The sequence below is a fragment of the Aotus nancymaae genome, unplaced genomic scaffold (genome assembly GCF_030222135.1).
Source record: "Aotus nancymaae isolate 86718 unplaced genomic scaffold, 86718_ANA_hifiasm-v0.15.2.pri h1tg000076l, whole genome shotgun sequence".
Classification (NCBI taxonomy): Eukaryota; Metazoa; Chordata; class Mammalia; order Primates; family Aotidae; genus Aotus; species Aotus nancymaae.
Window position 1 is genome coordinate 360,967 of NW_026988491.1, and position 11,245 is coordinate 372,211.

Here is an 11,245-nt window from a genome sequence, read left to right on the forward strand (position 1 = left end):
CGGCCACAGCAGTGCTGGGCGATTATTAACACCCGGAGAAGGTTGCGGGGCTCGTTCTGGAAAGAACCCTGGAGTTGGGCTGCGGGCAGACCAGGTGTGAATCCCCGTTCATAAAAGCCATGTGACTTTGGGCTTGACCTTTGAGTTTTGGGCTCTCACCCTGTAAAATGAGGAAAGCCAGGATCTACCTTAAAAGAATCTTAGGCACGTGGAACGAACTCACGGTTTTTATATTACCTAAGCCTGGTAGAGCCCAAATGATAGTGATCAGTGCACAGAAGCTGTCAGTGGACAGTGGTGGAGACTGCTGTTGCCGGGGCCTGACCCAGCACTGCCTGAGAGACAGAAGCCACCTGCCACCACTTATTACACCTCAGGTCCCGCAAGGGAATTTTATGCACACCATATTCCCAAGACACCCTCCAGAAACAGGTGGTTAGCCGCCCTATCATTTTCTTATGGGACTCTAATGGACTGTTAAAACTTCATTTTTGGCTGGGCGCGGTGGCTTAAGCCTGTAATCCCAGCACTTTGGGAGGCCGAGGCGGATGGATCACGAGGTCGAGAGATCGAGACCATCCTAGTCAACATTGTGAAACCACGTCTCTACTAATACAAAAAAATTAGCTGGGCATGGTGGCGCGTGCCTGTAATCCCAGAAACTCAGGAGGCTGAGGCAGGAGAATTGCCTGAACCCAGGAGGCGGAGGTTGCGGTGAGCCAAGATTGCACCATTGCACTCCAGCCTGGGTAACGAGAGCGAAACTCCGTCTCAAAAAAAACAAAAACAAAAACAAAAAAAACTTCATTTTATGTACGTGGCTCCAGGAGTAAGGAGCTGAATGGAGCTGCAGTGGCTGGATGTAGGGTCCTCAGGGTGGCCTGCTGTGTGCTGAGAACAGCACAGATGGTGGCTTTTCAGCAAGAGAGAATGTGATTATGTGGGGTTTGGGTGGTGATGCGATCTTGGTGGTCGAGGGTGGCTGCTTGGAATGCCGGGCTGACCTCTGACTTTTCTCAGCCCCCATGTTTCCTGTCTGGGTTCATTTTGATTCAGGGAGCCCCAAGGGTTTGCAGGAGCCTCATTGTACCTGACGTAGCCATGGAAGGGGGCCCTTCCCCAGACAAAGGGCGGTTTATAGACTCAACTCTCTTCTCTCCCCAGGCTCAACTGCACAAGAGGCCAGAGGTGGACAGTCCCGGCGAGACCCCCAGCTGGGCACCCCAGCCCAAGACCCCCAAGTCCCCCTTCCAGCCTGGGGCGCTGGGCAGTCGTGTGCTGCCTTCCAGCATGGACAAGGACGAGAGGTGAGGAGTCCTGAGGAATGGGGGCCCCTGTCCTCCCAAATTCAGTGTGTACTTCTAGAGCGGTGCTCGCATAGGTTTTAGAGCTGAATAGAGGAGAGTTTCTACTTTTTAATTTTCTCTAGCAGCAGAAGCTTTGTTCATGTGAACTGTCAACACTCCAATACGTGAAAAGTAGAAAAGTACAGCAGAGGCTGGGGAAGGACGCCAGGAGTCAGGCCAGCTGGCCTCTCCTCTTCCCCTGCCCCCTGCCACCTCCTACACAGAACGCCAGAGGGCCATTGTTGGAGAACTACTGATCTGGTTTAGCCCTCTCCAGACAAGTGGGGAAACTGAGGCATTCTCCCTCCTCTTACCCTCTGGGAAACCTGGGAAGGCGGATCAAAGGGCACAGCCAGGTTGAATGAGATCAGTTTTACTCCCTTCATGGAGCAGCTGTCCCGATCCTGGGCTTGGCCTGCTCTGTGTAGAGACAAGCACAAAGCAGCTTCTGCCCTGCAAGAGGCTCTCAGACTGGGGTGTTTCAGCACCTGGGGGTGGAGGTTAGGGGCTCTAAGGTCATACAGCCAGGGTTTAGCTCCAGCTTTGCAGCTTAAGAGCTGCATGACCTGGGAAAAGGCACTTGACCTCCTGAACCTGTCTCCTCATCTATAAAATGGGTTTTCTAGCCTCCCAACCTTCCAGAGTGGTCATGAGGATGAAAAAGAGTGTGTCTAAAGCCCTTTGCCTGGGCCCTGGCAATGGTGGCAGCACCACAGACGCCACATAGAATCAGAAATATTCACTCTCTGGCCCTTTCTCTGACCCCTGTGATGGAGAAAGGCGGAGGAAGGGCTCATAATGCACACTTGAGGACGGCTGGCAAAAAAGACTTCAAGCTGGGTGCAGTGGCTCACGTCTGTAATCCCAGCACTTTGGGAGGCAGAGGTGGGAGGATCGCTTGAGGCCAGGAGCTGGAGGCTACAGTGAGCTATGATTGCACCATTGCACTCCAGCCCGGACTACAGAATGAGGCCTTGTCTTGATAAAAAACAAAAAAAAAAGAAAAGAAAGAAAAGAAAAAAAATTAGCTGACACATGCCTGTAGTCCCAGCTACTCCAGAGGCTGAAGTATAAGGATCCTTTGAGCCCAGGAGATGGAGGCTATGATCATGCCACTGCACTCCAGCCTGGGCAATGCAGTAAGTCCCTGTCTCTCTTAAAAAAAAAAAAAAAAACTTCTAAGAGAAGGAGATACTTGAACTGAATCATGGTGGACAGTTGGGTCTTAGCTGGACCAAGGACAGTGAGAAGGGATCCCAGGCTGAAGCCACAGCACGTGCAAAGGCCTGGAGGCCACATATATCTGGGAGCCTCAAGCAGTGCAAAATACATAGCACAGAGTGGGCTGTGGGAACCAGAAGGGCGAGATGTTGGAGAGAGACGGGGCCACAGTTGAGACAGTGCCTCCTTGCTCTGGTAATGCCAGAATTCAGGCTCCAGAGTCAGCTGAGGGTACCAGCATTTCTCTGTGGCCTGAGGAACCCCCAGACCAGGGTCTCAGAGGCACCTCTGGAGGCCTGGGCTTGTGTCTCCACTGTTAGACTTGGCTGAAGTCTGGATACTCTAGACCCCTATGTGCCCAGGGGGTCCTCTTCTTCCTCATTCCTAGGCTGGCAGGCATAGCAGTTCAAGGCCTGCCCCTAGACTCCAGAGTCACCTCATCTCTCGTCCCCTCAGCTGCAGACCCCCACCCCACCACCAACCAGGCCAGCATCTTTTCTGCGCCCTCCAGGGCCATGGGTCTCAGGAGCTTTCTCTGAGATCAAAGTCAGTCACGCCCTGTGTGCATGTGTGTTTGATTATAAAAGCAGATCTTCACTGTAGAAAATATAAAAAGAATGCAGAGGAGGAAAGGAGAAAAGAAAATCATCCATAATCCTACCTTGCAAAGACTGCTTCTGTTGATATTTGGACATCTCTACTTCCATTTTCTTTTTCTTTTTCTTTTTTTTTAAACAGAGTCTTGCTCTGTCACCCAGGCTGGAGTGCAGTGCCGCGATCTTGGCTCACTGCAATATCCACCTCCCGGGTTCAAGCAGTTCTTCTGCCTCAGCCTCCCACTACAGGCATGCGCCACCACGCCTGGTTAATTTGTGTATTTTTAGTAGAGATGGGGTTTCACCATATTGGCCAGGCTGGTCTCAAACTCCTGACCTCGTGATCCTCCTGCCTCTACCTCCCAAAGTGCTGGGATTACAGGCGTGAGCCACCGTGCCCGGCCTCTTTTTCTTTTTCACACAGCTGAGATCACGTGTGCCTGGTTTGATGCCCTCGCTACGTGTTCTATATGAATACTTTCCCATGCCCATTTAACAGTCTTCATAAACATGATTTTTTTTTCTTGAATAAAGTTTTGAACAGTGATGACTTTATTGTTTTTTGTTTTATTTTTTGTTTTTGAGACAAGGTCAAAAACAAAAAATAAAACAAAAAACAGTGCAGTGGCCTGATGATGTATTTGTTTTTGAGACAGTACCTCACTCTGTCACCCAGGCTGGAGTGCAGTGGCACAATTACAGCCTCAAGTTTCCCAGTCTCACGTGATCCTCCCACCCCAGCCTCCCTGAGTGGCTGGGACCATGGTTGTATACCACCACGCCTGGCTAACTTTTGTATTTTTATGTAGAGATGGGATTTCACCATGTTGCCCCAGCTGGTCTCAAATTCCTGGGTGATCCTTGGCCTCCCAAAGTACTACGATTACAGGCGTGAGCTACTGTGTCTGGCCTGACATTATTGTTTTTTTATTAAAATGTTGTGTTCTCATTATAAGAAATTCTGAGAACACAGAATACTGCTAAGAAGAAGGTAAAAAAATAAAACTTAAAAATAGTACCATTTAGGTGGTGGTTACTGAAATGTATTCACCTTGAGAAAATTCACTGAGCTGTGCACATTTTGATTTCGGTACCTTTCTGTATGTGTTCTTCCATTTAAAAAAGTTTAAACAGTACGTGGTGGCTCACGCCTGTAATCCCAGCACTTTGGGAGGCCGAGGTGGGCGGATCACCTGAGGTCAGGAGTTCAAGACCAGCCTGGACAACATGGAGAAACCCTGTTTAAAAAAAAAAAAAGTATCTCTCTATGTCTTCTGGGCATTGTATTATTCAGAGTTCTCCAGAGAAACAGAAGCAATAGGATCTCTGTGTGTGTGTGTGTGTGTGTGTGTGTGTGTGTGTGTGTGTGTGTAAATGATACAGCTGACTCCTGAACAAGGCAGAGATTAGGCGTACCGACCACCTACGTAGTCAAAAAGTTGCATGTAGCTTTTGACTTTCCTAAAACTTAACTACTAATAGCCTACAGTTGACCAGAAGCCTCACCCATACCCACATACATTTTGTATGTTTTATCTACAATAAAGTAAAATAGAGAAAAGATGATGTTATTAAGAAAATGAGAAGGAAGAGAAAATATACTTCCTGTTCTTTAAGTGGAAGTGGATTATCATAGAGGTCTTCTTCCTTCGTCCTTATTGTTTTCCCATTGAGTAGGCCGAGGGGGAGGTGGAAGAGGAGGGGTTGGTCTTACTGCCTCAGGGATGGCAGAGGCAGAAGAAAATCCAAGTGGACCCACATAGTTCAAACTGTGGCGCTCAAGGGTGAGCTGTATGTACATGTGCATATGTGTGTATGCGTGTGTGGATGCATGTGTGTATGTATAGGGATTGATTTTAAGGACTTGGCTCTCATGATTGTGGAGGCAGGCAAGTCCAAAATCTGCAGAACAGGGCAGAAGGCTGGGGATGCAGGCAAGAGTCGCAGTTCAAGTCTAGAAGACTTCCCTCTGCTTCCTGGGAGGTCAGTCTCTTTCTATTCAGGCCTTCAACCGAGCAGATGAGGCCCATTCATATCATGGAGGGTAATCTGCTCTCCTCAGCGCCTACTGATGTTAACCTCTCTAAGAAAAAATATCTAGAATAATGTCTGACCAAATATCTGGGTACATGTTAGGTTTAAGTTGATGCATAAAACTAACCATCGCAGACACTTACCTGGATAGAGAGATGGAAGGCTGGATAGCTATTTGCATGACAAATGGATGGATGGAAATAATTTTATATAAGATGAATTTTTTTGTTTGTTTTTTTGTGTGTGTGTGGAGAATGGGGTCTCACTGTGTTGCCCAGACTGGTCTCAGACTCCTGGGCTCAAGCTGTCCTCCTGCCTTTGCCTCCTTTGAGTGTTGGAGTTACAGGAGTGAGCCACTGTACCCAACCAAGATAAATTTTTATAGCTGTATGTAGGAGATCTTGTAGAATGGTTATACTGTGATTTATTTCAGTGGTCCCCAACCCTTGGCACCAGGGACCAGTTTTGTGGAAGACAGTTTTTCCACAGACCAGGGGTATGGGGGGGGTGGTTTTGTGATGATTCAAACACGTTACATGTATCGTGTACTTTATTTATATTGTTATTACTTTGTAATTAGAATGAAATAATTGTATGGCTCACAGTAATGTAGAATCAGTGGGAGCCCTGAGCTTGTTTTCCTGCATCTAGACAGTTCCAGCTGGTAGTGTTGGGAGACAGTGACAGATCATCAGGCATTAGAGTCTCATAAGGAGCCGCAACCTAGCTCCCTCACGTGCACAGTTCACAGTAGGGCTCATGCTCCTGAAAGTCTAATGCCCCCGCTGATCCGACAGGAGGCGGAGCTCAGGTGGTGATGTGAGTGATGGGAGGGGCTGTAAATACAGATGGAGCTTTACTCACTCGCCCACCACTCACCTCCTGCTGTGCAGCCCGGTTCCTAGCAGGCCATGGACCCGTATCAGTCTGTGGCTCAGGGAGTTGGACACTGTGGTGAATTCCTACTTCTTGCTTATCAGTCATGTTAATACGGGTGTCTTTGCCACCTGAGTGCTCGGCCCAGCCCCGCCTGGGCCCAGGGATAGAGTCGGGTACCACTCAGTCCTGCCCGCAAGGAGCCCACAGTCTGGTTCCAACTAGTCTCTCACTGGCTTTGTGGTTTCAGGTCGGATGAACCCTCTCCCCAGTGGCTAAAGGAACTGAAATCCAAGAAGAGGCAAAGTCTTTATGAGAACCAAGTTTGACCAGGTATGAAGAGGCTCTGCTGGGGAAGCTGGGAAGAGCCTTGCAGTCACAGGAATGGGGAACTCAGTTGCGGGGGCCAGCTCTCAGAGTCTGGGGCTGCTGTGCCCAAGGAAAGAGGCTACGCAGGGGAAAAGTGAGGAGTGGGGGGTATTCTGAGTTCCTGTAAAGAGGGTGGTGATGTCTGTTTCCATTTAGGGAGACAACAAAGCTGGGGTGCCTGGAGTGGGTGAAAGGCACCAGGCAGGAGGCAGGTGACCAGGGTTCTGGGCTCATGCACTTGGCTGGCCCTTCTAGCTGCATCACAGTCCCCTATGATAAAACAAAAGGGCGGGATATCAGAGGTTAACTTAATCAGAAATGGTTACAATTTTTTTTTTTTGAGACGGAGTTTCACTCTTGTTGCCCAGGCTAGAGTGCAGTGGTGTGATCTTGGCTCACTGCAGCCTCTACTTCCTGGGTTCAGGTGATTCTCCTGCTTCAGCCTCCCAAATACCTGAAATTAACAGACGCCTACCACCACGCCCAGCTAATTTTTTTTATTTTTTGTAGAGATGGAGTTTATGTTGAACAGACTTTCTCAAACTCCTGACCTTAGGTGATCCACCCACCTCAGCTTCCCAAAGTACTGGGATTATAGGCATGAGCCACCGTGCCTGGCCAGAAATGGTTGCTTTTTTTTTTTTTTTTGAGATGGAGTCCCACTCTGTCACCCAGGGTGGAGTGCAGTGGCAAAATCTTGGCTCACTGCATCCTCCACCTCCCAGATTCAAGCAGTTCTCTGCCTCAGCCTCCCGAGTAGCTAGGATTACAGGCACCTGCCACCATGCCCAGCTAATTTTTTTTTTTTTAGTAGAGACAGGGTTTTACCATCTTGGCCAGGCTAGTCTTGAACGCCTAACCCGTGATCCACCTGCTTCAGCCTCACAAAGTGCAGGGATTACAGGTGTGAGCCACCACATGCCTGGCCAGAAATAGTTACAATTTTTATGAGGGGAGTGTTTCATGTACAACCTATGTAGTTAAAAATTACTTTGAAAAAATAAACATTAAAAAATTACGGTAGGCTAGGTCCTGGTGTAAGTTACAAATGACCAAACATCATGAACTTCAGTTTCCTCATCTGTAAAATGGGCTAGCAGTGTCCACATCGCTGAGCTGCCCTCAGACCTCACTGAGAATGCAGGTGTGGTGCTTGACTGAGCGCTGCCTGTTTCTCCTCAGTATGGAGCTCATGGTATGTGCACCGTCAAAGTCAGCATTGATGCGATGAGCACAAGAGACTCACCATCTCTTTCCACAAACCCGAATTCCAGAAAGCTCTGCAAAACAAAGCTTTTCCTAACTCAGTGGTAAAACCTGACCTGAGTGCATATAATTCTCCTTGGACTCTATTTTCCCCACTTTATATGAATGTTCGTAATACACTTAAGGCATATTATCTGCTTGATTATGGCAGTGTTACATATGTATATATATTTGCAAATGCTGTATATATATATACATCTATGTATGTATGTTACAGGATTATTTCTGTATGTATGATGCACATATATATGTGTATAATAAACTCTAAAAATTATAAAGTCCCAAATAAAACTATGCTCAAGGGATTTGGATAAGGGATTGGGACCTGTGTTTATTTTGTGTTTGGTGCAGTACATGTAATACCTCATTTAAGCCTCCAGCAACCCATTTGAGGAAACTGAGGCCCAGAATTGAGACTGGAACACTGACCTGACCCTAAATTTCATGTTGATTTCACTGTATTCCATGCCTGCCACCCTCCTCAACTCCCCTTTCCCCCTACACACAAAAAATACCTTTTCTGACCTTAGGCTTCTAGGGGTAACTTTATTGGAGAATATCCAGCAAGGTTTTCAGGCCTGATTAGAGAGAAATGGAGCCAAATGTTCCCACCGCTGACACCAGGACTGTCCCTTACTCTCCAGCCAGGGAACACCACATCTACTTAACAGAAGCCTTAACCGTCAGAACCCGCAGACGAGGCCAAGCTGCTGCCATTTCTTCCTGCACAATGCTTATGTGCCTGGGCCCTTCCCGTTGGATTGAGAACGCTGTCCAGTGACCCTGTCCTCGCCAGGCTCTCCCTGGATCCAGATGGGAAGACCCAACCTCCAGGAGCACTCGCTCATCTCCCCAGACAGCACTTCAGGATGGGAAAGGAGCCAGGCTGCCCAGAAATGTCCATGTGGGTGGTTTTGCTTTTTACGTAAAAATCTGCATTTCTACCTACTTTAGACATCTTCAACAGCTCCAAGAGCGTCAGCATGAGGCTGGGATGTCTCCTCAGAGTCTGAAAAACACCTGATTTTGTGAAAGCACCTCCTCACTTGACCCCAGGGCAGGCCTTTTTTTGGAAGGACATTTCCAAGGAAGATCAAACTGTTCATTTCCAGCTGTAGTCTTGGTGCAAGGCATTACCACTGGGTTGAGGGTGTTTTTTTTTTTTTTGGTGAGTTCCTTCTTCCCCTCGAGGAATCGGCAGTTCCCGTTTTTAAATGTACTCTCCCTGGTCCTTTGAAGCATATTTCTCTTTCTAGTTGGGGCTGTGTAATTGTTCATCATTTTTGTTTGCTTTAGAAGGTGATAAAGCAATAATTCAGCCAATTTTCTTTGAAACTTGATATGTATATATGTGTTTACGTTAAAGGACGGGAGGAAAAATGTGTGAATAATTGGTTCTGAAGTATCCAGTCACCTCAGGTTACCTATCGCTATCCAAGCTGTTTAGAAGTTGTAATTGTCACTATTGTATATATTTCCCTGGCTTATTTTCATTTGAGCTCTGATTTCTGTAGGATGACCTTTGTCCCTTGACCCTAAGAGTTCATAAACTGCAGCCCACGTGGTGGTGCCTTTGTCATTGAATCATCAGACCTGCCCTAAGAATCTTTTTCTCCGGTCTTCTTTGAACATGGCCTGGGCTGCTGGCATGGAGGAGCTGTTCCGAACCGGCCTCAGAACAAATGTATGAATGAAGGGTACTTCTTGCTTTTGCTCACCTCTTTTCCCCCATCTAATTCCACCTGACCAAGTGCTTTTTTTGGTCCAAATGCAGGTCTTGCTGAAAGCCCTTCTCTGGAGGGGAGCTCTGGAGTCAAAGACGCTGGATAGAAGTGCTGGGTGCTAGGTGACAAAGCATAGCCTCCTTTTTTCTTGCTAGCTATCAGCTCATTCTGGGAAATCCTTAAGACCTCTGAGGGCTGCAGACACTCTCTACCTTGTCTTTGTTTTGGAAATGCCCAACACCAGCCTCTTCCACTTCTGAGTCCTAAGGCTGTAGCAGACACCCTAGATGTGTTTGGCTGGCTGCCTGCCATGCCTGGAGTTGCCATAGTCTGCATGCCAGCCTTGCCTGGGAGATACCCATCGTGACGTGCTTGGGCAGTTCATAGAGAGCCTGTGACGTGGGGTGGAGTTTCCTAATGGATCCATGCACAGCACTGGCTAGATAGGGAAGTGGAAGGCATGTGTGCCCTCCACTCCCTCCCAACAGTTTCCCAAGAGGTCAGTCTTTCTCGATAAATCCATTATTTGCAAATGCTGTCAAAACATGCTTCCCTTCTCCCTGGCTACTTCTCAAGAGTTCATTTGTCTCTACATCTCAGCTTCCTCCCTCATCTCCCTTTACCCCTCTTCTCTCTCTTAGTGGATGGATGGGCGTGGATATATGGATATATATATATATTTCTCTAGGTTAAGACAAACACCTGGGCCCTGGTGAGGGGGTTGCTGTTCAGCACCAGGGACAGCAACTGCAGGGCTGTGAGGTGGGAGCCCACCATGTGTCCTGTTCCGTGAGTTTTGGCTACTGATGAGCAATTGCTAGACCATGTCACCCACCCAGCCTTTTAGATTTGGGAGCCTCACGCATCTGGGTTTGTGAGTTTGGCCCTGCTCAATGATTGTTTTCTCTTAATTCCTGTAACTGCTTCAGTTGATTTCTTTTTTAAAGACCCAGTTTATGTTTTATAATAATTTTGCTGTTATGGCTTTCCAAGTCAATAGGATCCCCTTTAAAATACACTCCTGGTGTTTTGTTTTGGTTTTCTGAGACAAGATCTTGCTCTGTTGCTCATGCTGGAGTGGAGTGGCACGATCCTAGCTCACTGCAGCCTCTAACAGCTGGGCTTAAGTGATTCTCCCGCCTCAGCCTCCCAAGTAGCTGGGACTACAGGTGTATGCTACCACAACCAGCTAATTTTTAATTTTTTTGTAGAGACAAGGGTCACCCTGTTGCCCAGGCAGGTCTCGAACTTCTGGGCTCAAGCAGTTCTTCCCCTCAGCCTCCCGAAATGCTGGGATTACAGACGTGAGCCACCGCACCTGGCCTAAAGCATACTCCTCGCCTTTTGTTCCTGACTTCTTATCTTGGCTGCTGTCTGTCTTTCCTTCAGGTGGAAAGGACCCTCGGTACCATCTCAAGCAGTAGGAAAGGACTTGCTCTTACATATACTGATGCTCACCATGCAAAACTCTCAGTTCTTCATTAGTCATGTCTCAGCTCAAGGATATCAGACATATCTCAGCAACAAGGATATCAATTGCTCAAGGAATAAAACACTTGAAAATGAGATTGACCTGGAAATTTTTTTTCCCCTAATCTCTCATACCTTAATTGGGAAAAAAAATCTATTTAATTCTGTTTTAATTAGGATACACAGAGTTGACCCTCCTTGAAAGTGACTAGGACAAGCCCTGAAGATCTTCCTCACCTCCTTTTACTTTTCTATAACCTTGTCTCCTCCAGCACCACAGGGCAGACAATCACAGTGGGTCAAGGGCGACCCTCTTTCATGCAGGCTCCGCCATGACCTCTGA

The 11,245-nt window shown here is 47.6% G+C and overlaps 1 protein-coding gene across 7 annotated transcripts in view; it reads left to right on the forward strand.

Annotated features, from left to right (window-relative positions):
- Positions 1-11,000, forward strand: part of KIAA1671 (KIAA1671 ortholog) — a 168,073-nt gene extending 157,073 nt beyond the window's left edge. For all 7 annotated transcript variants that reach the window (XM_012454097.2, XM_012454099.2, XM_064367866.1 and 4 more), the window contains 3 exons: positions 1,165-1,307; positions 6,324-6,406; positions 8,353-11,000. In XM_012454097.2, coding sequence (XP_012309520.2) covers positions 1,165-1,307; positions 6,324-6,402 — 222 coding nt within the window. In that variant the 3' untranslated portion in view covers positions 6,403-6,406; positions 8,353-11,000. The remainder of the gene's footprint in view (positions 1-1,164; positions 1,308-6,323; positions 6,407-8,352) is intronic.
- The last annotated feature ends 245 nt before the right edge of the window (positions 11,001-11,245 follow it).